Raw genomic sequence first — 17,013 nt, forward strand, 5'->3', positions numbered from 1 at the left:
GATACTGGGCACCAGTCACAGTCCGGATGCATTTGATTGGTGGAGCACCGATTCCAGCGCAAATACCATCGCGGATCATCCTTCAACATGTCGGACCTCCACCCTGCGTGCAAGGCATTCCAAGAGCATGTTCTGGAGGACGCGTCCACAGTGCTACCGGCGCACCTAAAACAGAAAGCTCTCGCTGTGTACCGTAAACACTCGAACGACGTCCTCCACGCGACGGCATTGCTTCTGGCGGACGACGACGACGTCGTGGCTAACGCGATTGCCGTGTACTTTCGTCCGTTCATTCTCGAGCTATGCGCCCACTTGCTCCAGACGAAACTAAAGGACGCGCACGAGGTACTAACGTATGCGTTTTCGCGTGCCATGCACACCACCACGCGCGTCTGGCCACTTGTAAAGCCCTATCTGGAATCGGCGCCGAGCTTCTTCTTCCAACTGTCGTCGATGTCCACGCTTCGCCAACGCCGTGCCGCCACGACCGCCAAGTTACTCTTGCAGGTCAAACCAATCGAATGCAAATCGCTGTGGAACTGGACACCATTCTTTGCCTTGTGCACTTCCACTGATGCCACGACCCAGGCGAATGCGAAAATCGCCGTCAGCATCTTGCTTCACATGGACAACCCCACGCGCAATACCTTTCTCGCGCCGCAGACGGACTCGACCACCACGAATCACGATTCCTCTGCTGCCGCTTCGCCGAACCAAATCACCCTGCCTGCCTCATGGACACACGTTATGTCGGTCGCAAATGACCTGCCGCCCTCCCTTTGCAACGTCTGTGGGATTGTCGTGCCGTACAAGGCAACCTCTGTGTCCGGACCAACGTACCCCCCATTGATCGAAACGACATCGACGACTCATGCGCTGAGGTCGTTGGCGATTGCGCTAAGTGTTGAGCGCGCCATCCTTGTAACAGGAACAGACGGGTGTGGGAAAACAGCGATCATTCGTGATTTGGCGCGTCGCACGGGCCGGACGAATTTGGTCGAACTGCATTTGGACGATCAAATGGACAGTAAGACGCTCGTCGGGTCGTACGTGTGCACAGATATTCCTGGCGAGTTTAGCTGGCAACCTGGTGCACTCACCCGGGCCGTCACAGAAGGCCGTTGGGTTGTGATTGAAGATATTGACCGAGCGTCGATGGATGTGTTGGCGGCATTGCTCCCGCTACTGACCACAAATACACTCATGGTATTCCACGAATATTCCAATTTCATGTCTGAACATTCAGTAGGTTCGCGGTCAAACGATCACGGCCGCTCCTGGCTTTCAATTGCTTTCCACAAGCCGGAAGTCCATGGCCGCCATGCCCAAAGGGTTTCCGACCTCATTGTGGCATCACATTCACCTCTCGCCTCTATCCATGGACGAAATACAGCTTGTGCTCGTCCAGGGATACCCGCAGTTGTCCCAGGCCGTCGTGACCCATATGCTGGACACGTTTCGCGTGGTCAGTCAAGAGTCGTCGCGTGCCATTCGCCAGAGCTACGGTCGACAATTCTCTCTGCGCGACATGCTCAAATGGTGCCGCCGCTTGCAAACCTTCATTGGCGCCATCGACGCCAATCACTTTTTGACCCAAGAACGCCGCGAAGCGATTGTCCGAGAAGCGTGGGACGTATTCTGCATGGGAATTCGGGATCCCGTCCAACGCGTGGAAGCGGCGATGGCGGTCGGAACGTTGTGGCAGGTGCCAACCGAGGTTGTCGAACAGCAGCTTGTCAACCATCGCCCTGCGTTCACCTCCCACCACAACGAAGTACAAGTTGGCCGCGTACACTTGTCGACCATGTTTACTCACCAAACGACTACACGTGGTACTGCTTCCATCGACGGATTCCCGAGAATGGCAAAATTGTGGCCAAAAACCCTCACAGGGACTACTTACGTAGGTCACCAAATTCCGTTTGTCCTTACAGGACATAGTCTTCGCCTGATGGAGCAACTGGCTGCTACAGTGTCGACTCATGAACCGACACTGCTAGTTGGTGAAACAGGGTGCGGCAAGACGACGTTAATTCAGTACTTGGCGTCTGCCCTCGGCCAGACGTTGGTCGTCCAGAACCTGAACGTTCAGAGTGACTCGGCCGATCTCCTCGGTGGGTACAAGCCTGTGGACATGTATCAGTTGGCGCGACCACTCTACATGGATTTTGTCGCGTTGTTTGGAGCAACGTTTCCGTCGTCGTCGAACGCTGCGTTTTTACAAGTGATTCAGAAAGCGTTCGAAGCGAAATCGTTCAAGAAGATGAGCCAAGGCATGCTCAAGGCTGTGAAAATGGCCGAGGCAACGACCAAGAAGCAGAAAACGACGAGCTCGACGTCGGTGGCGTCGCAGTGGACGGCCTTTCAAAGCGACCTGAGTCGCTTCATCCGCCAACACCAGCAAGTCGAGTCTAGCTTTGCCTTTGCGTTTGTTGAAGGGCAACTTGTTCAAGCCATGAAAGCCGGTCACTGGATCTTGCTCGACGAAATCAACTTGGCGTCCGCGGATACGTTGGAACGATTGTCGAGCGTCCTCGAAGGCGAACACAGCGGCCTCTCGCTCACGGAAAAAGGCGACGTGGACCTGCTGAAACCCCACCCGAACTTTCGCGTGTTCGCTGCGATGAACCCGCCCACGGACGTCGGCAAGAAAGACTTGCCTCCGTCGTTGCGTAACCGGTTCACCCAAATCTACGTCGACGAATGTGTGTGTCCTCGAGACTTGACATTGCTGGTCAACCACCAGTGGAAGGAGATTGCGAATGCGCCGGTCGCGGATACCGTCGAGTTTTACCTTCAAGCACGGCAGATGGCAGTGGACGTCTTGAATGACGGCGCGAGACAGCGGCCAAGGTATCGTGATGCCCGAGTGGATCTCTGGACTCTCACATGCAGTTTCGAAACAGGTACAGCTTGCGAACGTTGTCTCGGTCGCTTTTGATGACCAAGACGATGCTCCAAAAGGGCTACAGCATCCAGCGGGCATTGTATGAAAGCTTTTCGATGGGGTTTGCGACCCAGTTGGACGCGTCGTCACGGGTGATAATGACCAAGAGCATTCGCAAGGCGTATGCTCCAAACCTCAAGCAAAAAGTGCGTCTCTTCAGCCGTCAAACGACGGTCCATGGGGCTGAGACTGTCGCGTAGGAACTGGACCACCCGCCACCGAAACCACGCAAGTCGGACGAAGTGTACGAATTGATCAGCTCGTATTGGGTTCCCCAAGGGACGCTGGAGCCTGTCGATCAAGCCCACGCTGATCCAGTAACAAACCTGAAGAAATTTGTCTTGACACCGTCGGTGGAGCTCAACTTGCGCCACATCGCGCGATCTGTCGTCATTGGAAAATACCCATTGTTGTTGCAAGGACCGACATCAGCGGGGAAGACGTCGTTGATTCTTTACGTCGCTGCTCGACTGGGCCAAAAGTGCGTTCGCATTAATAACCACGAGCACACAGACATCCAAGAGTACCTTGGGTCGTACGTGTCGGACAAGGACGGCAAGCTCACGTTTCAAGAAGGTATCGTCGTAGCCACTGCGATCCTGTTCTAAGCGCGTGTGTAGGTGTCCTGGTGCAGGCGGTCCGCTTGGGTTGGTGGATCATCCTAGACGAACTCAACTTGGCGCCGTCCGAGGTCTTGGAAGCGTTGAATCGACTTCTCGACGACAACCGAGAGCTATTTATTCCAGAAACTCAAACCACGATTCAACCGCATCCTCGCTTCATGCTGTTTGCGACGCAAAATCCTCCGGGCCTCTACGGCGGTCGTAAGGTGCTCAGTCGAGCATTTCGCAATCGATTCATCGAATTGCAAGTCGACGAGGTGCCGCCCAAGGAACTCCAGCAAATCTTGCAAGAACGGTGCGGACTTTGGTCGTGCCGGATAAGCGTTTGCTCAAGCAAGTGATCCGTTGTGTAGGAGTGCATTGCCGCCCAGTTTTTGCTCGCTGCTTATCACAATCATGTTGGACCTGCAACGGATTCGCGCTCAAAGCAGTGTCTTTGCAGGCAAAGCGGGGTTCATCACGACCCGCGATTTGCTCCGATGGGCGCAGCGCCAGCCCACGACCAAGCAACAGGTGGCAGAGGAAGGGTATTTTTTGTTGGCAGAACGTCTGCGCAAGGACGAAGACAAACTTGTCGTTCAGCAAGTGCTCGAAAAGCACTGTGGCGCGTCGATTGACCTTGAAGCCCTATACAACGGTCAGCCCGACTCGACTCGAATCATTGGTCAGGACGAACCAAACATGGTGTGGGGCACGCCAGAACAGTTTGCTCAAGTCCAAGACAAACTAGCCTCGTCGGATGGCAAAGGAAACAGCAGCGGGTTGTCGTCGATTTCCATCACTGCATCGCTCCGTCGACTCTTTGCCTTGGTCGGCCGATGCTTGCAACACCAGGAGCCTGTCCTGTTGGTGGGCGACACCGGGGCTGGAAAGACCACGGTGTGCCAGCTCTACTCGCTGTTGTTTGACCAGTCGCTACACATTCTCAATTGCCATCAGCACACTGAAACAGCGGATTTCCTTGGAAGTTTGCGCCCCGTCCGAGGGAAAGACGCCGTGTTGAGTCAGTTGCGATCGTTGCTGCAGCAGTTCACGACCATTGCGACGTCGTTCGACATGGACACGAGTCCGTTGAATGCGGTCGACCCGTCCAACGTAATGCAATTGTTTCCTGTCCTGGATCCGTTGCTGGCCAAGGCCAAAGCAATTGACGATTCGACGCTGCACGGCGTTGTACAGTCCCTATCACAGCTCAAGCAGCGTGCGGTCGCGTTGTTCGAGTGGGTGGATGGACCACTTGTGACGTCGATGAAAGCAGGCGACTTGTTTTTGGTAGATGAAATCAACTTGGCGGACGATGCAGTGCTCGAACGCCTCAACAGTGTTCTTGAACCTGCACGCGGACTGGTCTTGGCTGAAAAGGGCGACGACGCCGAGCACATCACAGCCGATCCCAAGTGGAGAATCCTGGCGACCATGAATCCTGGAGGGGACTTTGGGAAGCGAGAGTTGTCGCCTGCGTTACGCAACCGATTCACGGAAATTTGGGTGCCGAGTTTGTCAAGCGTTAGCGACTTGGCCATCGTTGTCAAGGATCGATTGCCCGCATCGTGCGCGTTCTTGGCCCCGTCTGTCATGCAGTTTGTCCAAGGATTCAACAGCCAGTTTTCAAGCCAAGGATGGAAAGTGACGCTGCGCGACTTGCTGTCGTGGTTGAATTTCATGCAAGTGTCGACTCTGCCGCCCGCGATGGCATTTGTTCAAGGCGCGGGCTTATCCATTCTTGACGGGCTTGGCTTGGGGTCGACGCAATCGCTTCATGCCGCAACAACTGCACGAACTGCTGCGTATGGCTTGCTCTTGGCAGCGCTGCCACCTCCAGTCCCAGACGTGTTGCCATCCATGACGTGGGAATCCAACGACACTGTTTGTGGAGTGTCGCCGTTTTTCATTCCCCGAGGCCCGCAAGCACCAGTCCCGCTGCCGTTTTCGCTTGCTGCACCGACAACGATGACGAATCTCCAGCGTGTGTTGCGAGCCCTGCAAGTGCCCCGACCGATTTTGTTGGAAGGGTCTCCAGGTGTCGGGAAGACTAGTCTCATCCACGCTCTGGCGCAGTTGAGCGGGCAAACGTTGGTTCGCATCAACTTGTCCGAGCAAACGGACGTCGCCGACTTGTTTGGGTCCGACTTGCCTTCGACAGATCCCGATGCCACGAGTCCATTCACGTGGTGCGATGGTGTGTTTTTGCGTGCGCTCAAAGCCGGCCAGTGGGTGCTCTTGGATGAGCTCAACTTGGCGTCGCAGAGTGTGCTGGAAGGTCTCAATGCGTGCCTCGATCATCGTGGCACAGTCTACATTCCCGAAATCGACAAGAGCTTCCATTGTCCGTCGACATTTCGAGTGTTTGCCGCCCAAAATCCATTGCGACAAGGTGGGGGACGCAAGGGTCTGCCCAAATCGTTCTTGAACCGATTCACTCGTGTCGTGGTCGACTCGTTGGGCAACAAAGATCTGAACATCATTGCCACGGCGTTGTACCCTTCGATTGCTCCGTCGACGATTCAAAAGATGATCGAGTTCAACGCGTTGGTGCATCAAGACACGATGGTCAGTGGGACGTACGGTCGACAGGGTGCGCCGTGGGAATTCAACTTGCGCGATGTGTTCCGATGGTGTACGCTTGCGTCTACGTTGACCACGCCCGCTGTGACTTGGTACATTCCCATGCTGTACAAGTCGCGATTCCGCACCGTCCAAGATCGATTGTGCCTGGAACGGCGATGGCGCGAGGTCTTCGGAGAGGCTGACCATTCGACTTCCGATGACGTCCCGCCGCCAGTATTTTATGTGACACCTGACAGTTTGCAAATTGGTGTGGCCGTCTTGCCACGTGCATCGTACAGTGACTTGTCGAGCTTACCACCATTGCTGACACAGTGGCTGGAACCCATGGAGGCGCTCATGCACTGTGTTCGTCTGCAGTGGCCAGCCCTCCTCGTTGGTCCCAGTGGCAGTGGAAAGTCGGCGATTGTCAAGTTGCTTGCGTCCTTGACAGGTCATCGCTTGCACGAACTAGGCTTGAGTTCTGGCACGGACGCCACGGAGCTACTCGGGTGTTTTGAGCAAGTCGATGTCCAGCGGCGAGTCCAACAAGTGCAAAACGAACTCAGCCACGCGGTCCAATCATTGCAACAGCAATGCTTACTGAAGAATGACTTTGCGTCAGTGACCAAGCTCGCCGACGCAGAATATGCGGTGTGCGAACGCCAACGCAACTGGTGCGTTTGGTTGTGCTCGAGCATAAACATGCTCATGGATATGCGTAGGAAGGGGCACCAATCCGAATTGGACCCATTGATGCTTACACTGCTCCAGCAATTGATGGGCTATGCTGTCCAAGTGGCAGAGGCCATGTCTGCGACCATTCCAAGCCTTCCAGGCATCGAAGAAAAGTTGGACAGCATCAAGCTGCTGGCATCGACGGCTGGTCGGTCTAGCTGCTTTGAATGGGTTGACGGCACTTTGCTTCAAGCGTTGGAAGCGGGGGAATGGCTCTTGCTCGACAACGTTAACTTTTGCAGTGCGTCCGTGCTGGATCGATTGAACTCGTTGTTGGAAATCAGTACGTGCTGTGCGGACTTGCAAAACGAGCCCAACTAACTCGCTCGGTAGATGGTGAGCTACTCGTGAACGAATGCGGCGTTGTCAACGGCACGCTCCGTGTCGTCAAGCCGCACCCCGACTTTCGCATCTTCTTAGCCATGGACGCCCAGTTTGGCGAAGTCAGCCGCGCCATGCGCAACCGGTGCATTGAAGTCGCGCTCCTTCCACCTAACGTGATTTCGACCAAGTCGAATCTCGACTTGTTGTCGCTCATGCACTCCGCGTCGTCGGTGCAGTTTCCGCTGAGCATTTACAGTCAATTCCAATGCTTCCACGCAGACATGATGCAACAAGACCGCACCATGTCCTGGCGCCACGCGTACAACTGGAGCCAGCTCACGCAAGCCTACATGGATCACGGATATACCATGCACCAAGCATGCCAGCAGGCGATGTTGGATATATATGGCATTTCGATCGACCTCGTGTGGCCGGCGGAGCCACATTATGCCCCTCCTGCGTTGTCCACGGAGCTGTTTGTTCGTGATTCGTGCCGCGGTATGACGCACATGCAGTCCCGATTGGCGCTCTTCCTCGAAACACCTGGCGTGACGAATTTTGCCGTACTCAACGTTGTGGAGCTGCTGTGTGGTGCGGCGGAGGCGCAATGGCCCAAGTCTCTACTTCTTAATAACCAAGAATCTTGGACCGAATGCGCCAAGTTCCAACGAACCGACGACCTGGCGACGACCCTGTTGCCTTGGGCGATTTATCGAAGTGGTCAACACAACGGTTTTGCCTCTCCCATCGCCAAGCATGCTTTTGCGACATGGCTGTCCGATGAACCGTCGTTCCAGAATACGTGGAACCTCCTCGCTAGTCACATCAAAGCGTTGAACGCATCGATGCCTGGCTTGGACATCCATTCGTTGTACGGCAACCGTCCTGCTCGAGAGATTTTGCGTGCCGAAGTCAGTCAACATGGCGACGACAACTCCAAATTGTTGTGGTCCAAGGTCGAAGCGGTGCTCCAAACGCTGGAAATGGTACGCGTACATGTCTTCGAACCAGTCTGCGTATTCACGTCACTCGAATGCCTAGGTGGAATCCACTTGGTGGGATCGATACGTCGAGCAGAAGCTGCTTGGCATCAAGTCGCTGACGGAATCGATCCACAAAAAGTCCAAGCGTGAGGTTCAGCATGCGGCAACAAGCCACTCGGTCCTGAACCAGTCGTACCAATGCTTCTTGCACGGGGCGGACGCTGTCGATGTCGACAACGACATCGTGCCTGTTGTGTATCCGTTTTTGGCGGCCCTGGACTCTTGTATTCACGAATATGTTCAGGTCCGTTCGAGTCTCCATGTCTTCGAATCTCATGCTACACTGGTGGCCCATTAGCGAACTCTCCATACACATTTGACACACCATCAAGTCAGTGCCGTTCAAAGCGTCATGCACTTGCGCTTTTCCTGGAGTTCCGTTCTCACGACGGAGGAAGCGTCGACGGCGTTTCCGTGGCACTTGTTCCTGGTAGGGTGGAAGTGGCTCATCAAGGCATGGCAAGCGTTTGGCCAGCTGTGTCTTCACGACCAAGACCTGTCAACGTCGGTCGTCCAGGTCCACGACATGGTCGAGCGCATGGAATATGCGATAGCGACTTGCATCGGCTGTGCACGTGCGAAGGACACGCTGTGGAAACGGGGTGGTCATCGGCAGTTGCCTCCATGTCTGACCACATGGACTGCGATTTCGGCTGTGGAAAAGTTGGCCACAGCGTGCGCTGTGGTCCCGTCGACCGTGAACCAGTTGTCGTTGGTTGATTTGCTATGCACAAACAACTCCGTGTATCAATTTGAGCCGGCTCTGGTGATGTCCGTTCCGATGTCGTACGCCCAAGAAGTACTTCATGCTCTCACGACGTATGCGTGGTTCATTGAGACGTCTGGCCATTCGTTTCAAACACTCAAGCAATTGCCGGATGCCCTCTGCAATCAGCTCGACCAAATCCAAGCCAAGTACGTTGCCACCCATTCGCATTTGCTAGTGCATTTGCAACCGCAAGAAGACGATGACGCGACCAACCAAGACGCGACGGTCCTGCTCCTCAGCGACGACGAAAGCCCTGTAATTGCGTCATGGATTCAAATGCAACTCACGCCGCTTCGGGAGTTCCGCCTCTTGGAACTGGAGCTGCATATCGTCAGTACGTTGGCGAAACTGGTCGTTGAGGCCGACGAAGCGTACACGGCAATGGTGCAGCATCTCGTGAGCAACCTGGAGTCGTTCTTGACGCTGCAACGACAAGTTAAGTCGCGGTCGGCGGTGACACTAGTGCCCTACCAAGACTTGCTCTGGCGCGCCCACAAGTACGTCGAAGAGGATGCTGCCATGGCATCAACTTGTGACCATGCTCAGTTCCGCGATGTCGTCGCCAAACATATCAACTCGACCATGGTGTACTTTCACGAGCGGTTGTGGAACTCGTCTGTGAATGTGCTCGACCAAGTCTCCTGTCGCGTCTACCACACAGAATCGGACCCGGTTACGTTGACCCGAGTTGGGGGGCTCGTGCGCCTGTTCCAGGCCGTGGAAACGACTTTAGCCATGCAATACTTGGAACCGTGCTCGAGAATGCCCATCGTTGACGTCACGGCTAGTACGACAAAGTTGAAGCAAACAGTGGATCATTGGTCCACTACCCACCCGACACCGGCGTTGTTCACCTGGAGCGACGACTATTTGTGGTCGCTCGTACTGTCGACGCTTTACGTGTTTGTCCAACGGCCGCATTCGGTGTACGATCTCTTGACAACGTTTCGTCAATCGAGCGCTGCGTCAGCCGTGCCAAGAATCCTTCAGCTCCTTCAAGCTGCTTCGGCAGACTCGCGCTTCACGTCGTCTCTCCCTGTGCTGGAGTCGTTCTTGACCTTGTATCATGCGTACCAAGATCAACCACTGCTACGCCAAGGGGTGTCCTGGACATTGGTAGGTTTGTGGCGATTTGGCTTGCTGACACCGTCGTCGCCACTGGATCCAGCCTTGATTCCGTTGATTAAGCGCGAGTATTTGCTGGGGCGCATGGCCCAGTGGGCTGTGCAACACACCGTGGATGCGTGCATGACCGAGTTGAGCCCCCAGGACTATCCTGTCCGCGACCCTCAGACCTTGTCGGACAAGATCGACGCGTTGCAACTCAAGGCGATCGAACGTCCGTGCGGCAAGCATGTCTTTGGCGATTTATTCCAAGACATTGTTCGGTTTTCAACGTCGGTCTTGACGAACAAGATCGTGCATTGGTGTGACCAAGTTGGCGCAGACAGCACCGCCCGATCCCAGTTGACGCGAGAGATCAAAATGTTCCAGCAAACCACCGATAGCTTTGTCGCGCGGCTGCAAACCAAGTACTCGGACTACCGCGATGTCGTCGAACCTGTCGTTGCCAGTGTGTACCATGTTAAGGACGGCCTATCGTTGGTGGCCCACGCCCTCGACAACAAGACCACGTCCCAGATTCAATCCATTGCGCGCACGTTGCTGTGCATTCCAAGTCCCGAATCCCACCATGCCACAGCAGAAATTCTGTTAAAGTACGTTGCAACTATCTGCTGGCATGGCTGATCTTATGCATTTTTTGCTTTGATTTGTTTAGACACCAGGACACGTGGAACGAGCACAATGTGTCGACAGTGCATCGACTCACGGCTGCGTTGAATCAAGTCGAGTTGCATTACCGCAATCAATCGTCGCTGCGTCCAGACTCGCACCATGTCATGGTCGACACGGCGCCAGCGATTTTCGGAGAATTCGTGCAGCTATGGTCGGAGAACCAGGCCAAGATCGAACGCGAAAAAGAAGAAGCGGAAGCGCTGTACAAATTTAAGACGCGCACGTTGGAAATTGAAAGCGAAGAGCAACTTCTGGAAAAGGAGTACCGACAACAATTTCCAGATTTTGCCAAGGCGTTCTCGGATTTGCTCGGGTCCGACAGAGTGGACGGTCCCGACAACAACGACAGTCCCGATGCCGTACCATCCCCTTTGCCAGATCATGTTGTTCACTTTGTTGCTACTTGTCACGAACGACTGTTTGTGCACACGTGGGCCAACGGCACGTCGTTGAAGGAAGCCTGGGTGAAGAAGTATGCGCTGGGGTTCCATCTGAAAGCTTCGCTCAACACTCTGTTCGATCCTGACCTCGACACGGCGGCGCGCGGCGGCCATGTTGTGTACACTCAACACGTCCTGGATGAACAAGCGGCCTGCGAATCGATTCCGTTTTCGCAATTGAGTGCTGCATACGTTGCCAACATTGATTTCCACCGTGATCCGCACATCAAAGAAGTCGTCATGGTCCGCAAACCGCTGCAGCGCTTGATGCTCCGTCTTCAGTCGCTCTTGATTCAGTGGCCGGACAACGCAATCCTCCAGAAGCTCTTGCTGGTGTCCAACCGGCTTCGTCAAATGTCCAACCAAGTGCCGCTGGCGCAAATCTTGGTCGGCGTCGAATTGCTTTTGAAACATGCACAGGAATGGCAAGCTATCGCGTCCAAAGATGTGTCGATTCAAGAAGAAATGAATGCTCTCAGTGGCTTGGTTGTCCGGTACGCTCCTTATCACTTGTCCGTGTTGCTGACGAGTGTACCATCGTCTAGATGGCGCAAATTGGAACTGTACTCGTGGCCACAACTGATGGTGATCAAGGAGCGGTCTTTTCAATTGGAAGCGCGCAAAGCTTGGTTTCACATGTATAGTTTGCTGACGGCGAAACCCGAATCCGACGCTGTCGGCGAGGTCAACTTGAATTGGATGGTTGTCCCGGCTCCGCTCGAAAAAGACTGGTTGGAATCGTGGCGATACAAACTGTTCGACACGATGGAAGGCTTTCTTCGGTCGTGCACAGTCGGGCAATTCCAAACCCGTCTGGTGCTCGTCTTTGCTTTCTGCAGCCAACTTTTCGCCTCCCACTACGCCGACGCCAACCCCGAAACGTACCGCCTCGCGTGCATGATGTACCACTTGTATCGGTACTATGCGCAGCACCTGAAATACAACCTGCACCCGATGTGGGCGCGTCTCCGTCAGCCGATTCAGACCAAGCTGAACGAATTTGTCAAGATCAGCAAGTGGGATGAGCAAACGTACTATTCCTTGGCGCAGTCGGCCGAAAAGAGCCATCGCACGCTCATGAAGTTCGTGCGTGACTACGAAGAGATCTTGGCCATGCCGATGCAGGCATTCTTGGACCGCGTCATCGACGGCAACATTACGTCCGAAAAGTACGACGGAATTCAAGCTCTCCAGTCGACGTGGCTCGAACTCAAAACGCGCCAAGACCCCATTGAAGAAGACGATGAGAATGGAGAGGACGTTGCAGTTCCGATTTGGCGCGTTGGACCAGTCCCCCCTGTAGACAAGTCGGTGTCCGTCGAATTGCCAGACGCGCTGACTAAGGTGGCCGAGGCGCTGTCCCTTCGATGGGTGGTCCAGCTCCCGAGCTTGAGTCGTAAAATCCACAAGTTTGCGACACACGAGCTCCTCAGCGAGACCACGCTTCGGTCGAACCAGCAAGGACGACATCTCAGTGAAGAGCTATCTACGGCGGTATTGCAACGCATTGAGAGTTTGAAATCCGAGACGGCCCCGAAAGGAGCCAAGAAGAAAGCCCTCGTTGACCTGTTGGCGGAACTGAAGAACCAAGGGTGGTCTACTCTCAAGACGAAAACTCCACCCCAACAAGCGCACATCCAGGTTCGATTTGAATTCCATCCCACGCCACTCGATGTGGCATGAACTCACGTGCTGCATGTGTAGTCCCTGTTGGAATTGGGCGTACCTGGTGTCGAAGCGTCGCTCCGCCTGCACGCCTCCGTTTGCCCGACCACCGCCCACGAAGAACCGCTGCCGGTGTGGACTCAGGCGGATAGTTACTATTATCGATACCTGGCGCAGCTTCAGAATCTGCGGTTCACCGTCATTTCTGGCTACAACAAGGACATGTCGTGGTCGGAAGTGGACAAGATGAATGGGTATGCCGAGAACATGCTGCACAGCATCTTGCAGCAGCGCGCCGTGCTTGGAAGCATGGCACACACGCACGAAGGGTTGCTCCAACACTTGCACGTATTGGCGCAAGGCCCATCGCCGTGGATTCACGCCCAAGATACGTTGAAGGCTTGGCACGCGCAGCAAGCGGATGATTTGCTTCAGTTATCTCAATGGGTGGACGAATTGCGTTTAGTTCGTCCTCACCACCGGCTGCTGGACACGTCCAGCCAATTGTTGCACCAATGCGGCAAAGGCCTGAAGCGCACGCAGCTTCCGCAAACGTCTGGAGTACCGGCGCGCCCCGTCGACGATGGCAACTTCGACTCGTCGACTAGTTTTGGCTTTCAAGACAAGGCGCCGTCTCCGATTGTCGGGTTTTCACCTGAGGTGCTGGCGCGGGACATTCAATTGTTGCGCCCGGACTCGTTGATTCAAAACGCACACCAAATCAACGAGATTTGCAGCCATGTGCGCGCCGTCCTGGTCGAAGCGTCCGTGACGAGCATCGAGGTTCCTCTGACAAACGTCCAACTCCGCAACGACGAGTGGCTGCAAAAGACTCTACAGCAACGGGTTCTTTCAGGTTGCGAAGTGTCTGCGTTCTCGGTGGAGCAAGATGAGTTTGTGGCCACGTTTGCGCAGAAATTGAACGGCGTCGTCGAAAGCATCCTGGTCTCGATTCAAAAAGCGTGCGATCACGTTGCTCATGAGGAAGAGGACGACTCGCCAACATTGCTGAAGTGCCAACACAACTTGCTTCAGTTGGTGCAGTCCTCCCGCGTGCACCAGTTGTGTGCCCAAATGGACGACTTGTGGCAGTTTTTGAAGGCGAACATGCGAGCCGATTGGAGTGTCGTGTATCAGCGCTGTGTGGGCTGGATGCAATTGTTGCTCCCGAGCTGGAAAGTCATTGTTGCGTGGCACCACCAGTTGCTGTGCGACGTCGTCTATGTCCACAAGAGCATGTCCAAGTGCGACTACGTCATGATTCGCATCTTCCGCACGTTGCTCTCCAACGGGTTTTGCAAAGCCCCCGAAGAAAACGACGCGACGGAAAGCAGTGGCAACATGAACTTTGAAGACGACGTCGAGGGCACGGGCATGGGCGAAGGCGACGGGAAGAAGGACGTGAGCGATCAAATCGAAGACGAAGAGCAGCTCTTAGGGCTCAAGGGCGACGAACCACAAGAACCCCAGGAGAAGAAGAAAGACGACGATCAGGACAACGGCCTGGAAATGCAAAACGACTTTGAAGGGACGATGGAAGACGTACCGGACGATGACGACAACGACGATACCAACGACGACAAGGAGGAGCTGGACCGTGAAATGGGCGACTTTGACGAGGATAACATTGTCGACGAGAAGCGTTGGGGCGAAGATTCGGACGACGAAGACGACAGCATTGACAAGGAAAAGGAAAAGTTTGACGACCAGAGCAAGATGGACCAAGGCGAAGCGCTGGAAGACGAAGTCCGCGGCAAGGATGGCGACGACAACGACGAAAAGGACAAAAACGACGACGAAAAGCCAACAGAGAAGCCTGCAAACGACGATGACGACTCAAAGGACGACGATGGCAATATGCCAGACGACGCAGTCAACGAGGACACAGAGGACAAGTATGAAGAAGAACACGATGACGTAGCGCCCCGCGACGCCCTCCCCGATGACGACGACGACCAAAAGAAGGAAGAAGATGAGTTTGCGGACGACATGAACTTGGACGGCGAAGATAAAGACAACGAAGAAGATGCCGCCGACATTGACGACGCCATGCCGGAAGAAGAGCCACCCAATGCAAACGACGACGGTGACGAGCAAACGGCGGACCCAGATCAGGAAAACGAAGACGACAACCAAGTGGACGAAGAAGAAGAACCAGAAGCCGTCCCGCTCGGTGCCGGTGCCGAAGAGCAAGAAATGGACGTTCCGTCCAACGACGACCCTGACACAGACAAGGCCGACGATTTGCCCCCACCCGAAGCTGAAAAACAACATGAGAGCAAGAGTGCAGGGGCTGTTGCTGGCGTCGAGTCGAAGGACGGCCAAGATGCGCTGGAACCTCAAGATCACGACGAATCCAAGGAGGACGAGGATGCTGCTGACGAAGGGGAGCACCCCGACGACGAAAACACGAGCACCGAGCAACAACAGGGGGCGCAATCCAACCCGAACGGATCAGAGCTCAAGCCTGTCGTCGGTGCCCAGTCCGAGGAAGAGCAGAGTCGCGAACGCAAGGACCCGAACCCCTACCGTAATCCTGAAGAGGCCCAGGAACACTGGCGACGACGGATGGACATCCTCGACACGAACCAAACGCAGCATGAGACCCAGCCGGATCCCAAGGATAAACAACGCGAGGACGACCAAGGAGGCGTCGGTGAGATGGCAGACCAAGAAGACACGAATGTGGACCTGGCACTTGCGCCAACCGACGATTCGGCGGTCCCGGAAGGCATGATGGACGAGGAGGACGAAGCGAGCGATGGTGATAATGAGGCGAAGGACGACGCGAACGATGCGACTAAGCATACTAACCCAATCAAGGAAGACAAACCGAACGAATCTGCTGCCGCGGCGCTGCAAGATCCGCTTGATGCGAAGCCGTCCAACAAACACAAACCTGATGGACTCACGGCAGACAGCGTTGACGAGGACATGGAAGCCCGTGAAGCCGATTCGGACAATTCCCAAAACGACGTCCAGGACTTTGACATGGTCGAGAACGATGATTTTGCCCCAGTCGTGGCGTCTGGCGTCGACAACGATTCGAGCAACCAACTGAACGACGAAACGAATGCCGCGCCTGTTGACATTGACGCCCTTCGAGCTGAGTTGGATGCGGCTATGCAACTGCAGACCGTCGACTCGATCGAACGTGGGACTGTATTGTGGAGCACGTACGACCAGATCACACGTGCGGGTGCGCAGCGATTGTGCGAGCAACTGCGGTTGGTGCTGGCTCCCATGCTCCGCTCGCGTTTGCAAGGTGACTACCGCACGGGTAAGCGCATCAACATGCGCAAGGTGATTCCGTACATTGCAAGTTCGTTCCGGAAGGACAAGATTTGGTTGCGCCGCACCAAGCCGTCGAAACGAGCGTATCAAGTCATGGTGGCCATCGATGATTCGGAATCGATGGCAGACAATCATGCAGGTCGATTGGCGTTGGAAGCGTTGACCACTTTGTGCAAGGGCATGACCCAGCTGGAGGTCGGCGAGATCTCGGTTGTCAAGTACGTCCTTTGACATGCCCACGACACAGCAACGACTAACTTGTGTGCAGGTTTGGGGAAACCGTGAACTTGCTGCATCCGTTCGACATGCCTTTCACGGACGACGCCGGCGCTCGCGTGATTCGATCGTTCCATTTCAAGCAGACCAAAACGCACATGGTCGACACGTTGGAAGCGATCCAGGGCTTGTTGAACCAAGCCAAGCAGAACGCGTCGAGCCACAGCAACACAGACATCACGCAAATCGTGTTTTTGATCTCGGACGGACGGTTCGACAAGGACGGACGTACGAAGATGCAGAAACTCGTGCAAGCCGCGATGGAACAGCAACAGCTCATCGTGCTCTTGATTGTGGACCATCCGAAAGACGGCCACGGCATTTGCGACACACAGAGCGTCAGCTTTGTCAAGGGCAAGGTCGAAATGACTCCATACATGGACAACTTTCCGTTCCCGTACTACGTTATCATGAAGAACACCTCCATGCTGCCCGAGACGCTGTGCAATGCGCTGCGGCAATGGTTTGAGCTCCTCCAAGGCACCGAGTAGGTGGATGCGTTCAGTCATTTTGTTTTGATACAAATTATGCACATTTCTACAATCGTTGATTG

General features: G+C 54.9%; 1 protein-coding gene across 1 annotated transcript; it reads left to right on the forward strand.

The window, feature by feature from the left end:
- Positions 1-64: 64 nt before the first annotated feature.
- Positions 65-17,005, forward strand: H310_07580 (hypothetical protein). The gene is made up of 15 exons (XM_008872980.1): positions 65-1,206; positions 1,250-1,832; positions 1,908-2,853; positions 2,907-3,093; positions 3,148-3,523; positions 3,568-3,865; positions 3,924-6,791; positions 6,840-7,135; positions 7,186-8,162; positions 8,218-8,463; positions 8,518-10,706; positions 10,769-11,719; positions 11,771-12,866; positions 12,930-16,402; positions 16,453-17,005. Exons 1-15 carry the CDS (start codon positions 88-90, stop codon positions 16,949-16,951), a joined length of 16,104 nt encoding a protein of 5,367 aa, XP_008871202.1. The 5' UTR covers positions 65-87; the 3' UTR covers positions 16,952-17,005.
- The last annotated feature ends 8 nt before the right edge of the window (positions 17,006-17,013 follow it).

Source organism: Aphanomyces invadans, assembly GCF_000520115.1.
Source record: "Aphanomyces invadans strain NJM9701 unplaced genomic scaffold supercont1.14, whole genome shotgun sequence".
NCBI classification, from domain to species: domain Eukaryota; phylum Oomycota; class Saprolegniomycetes; order Saprolegniales; family Verrucalvaceae; genus Aphanomyces; species Aphanomyces invadans.

Coding starts and splice junctions, on each gene's coding strand:
- H310_07580 (XM_008872980.1), top strand. CDS start 88: ATGTCGGACCTCCACCCTGCGTGCAAGGCATTCCAAGAGCATGTTCTG. Junction 3,524..3,567: donor CAAGCTCACGTTTCAAGAAG/GTATCGTCGTAG, acceptor GCGCGTGTGTAG/GTGTCCTGGTGCAGGCGGTC. Junction 7,136..7,185: donor GAACTCGTTGTTGGAAATCA/GTACGTGCTGTG, acceptor CTCGCTCGGTAG/ATGGTGAGCTACTCGTGAAC.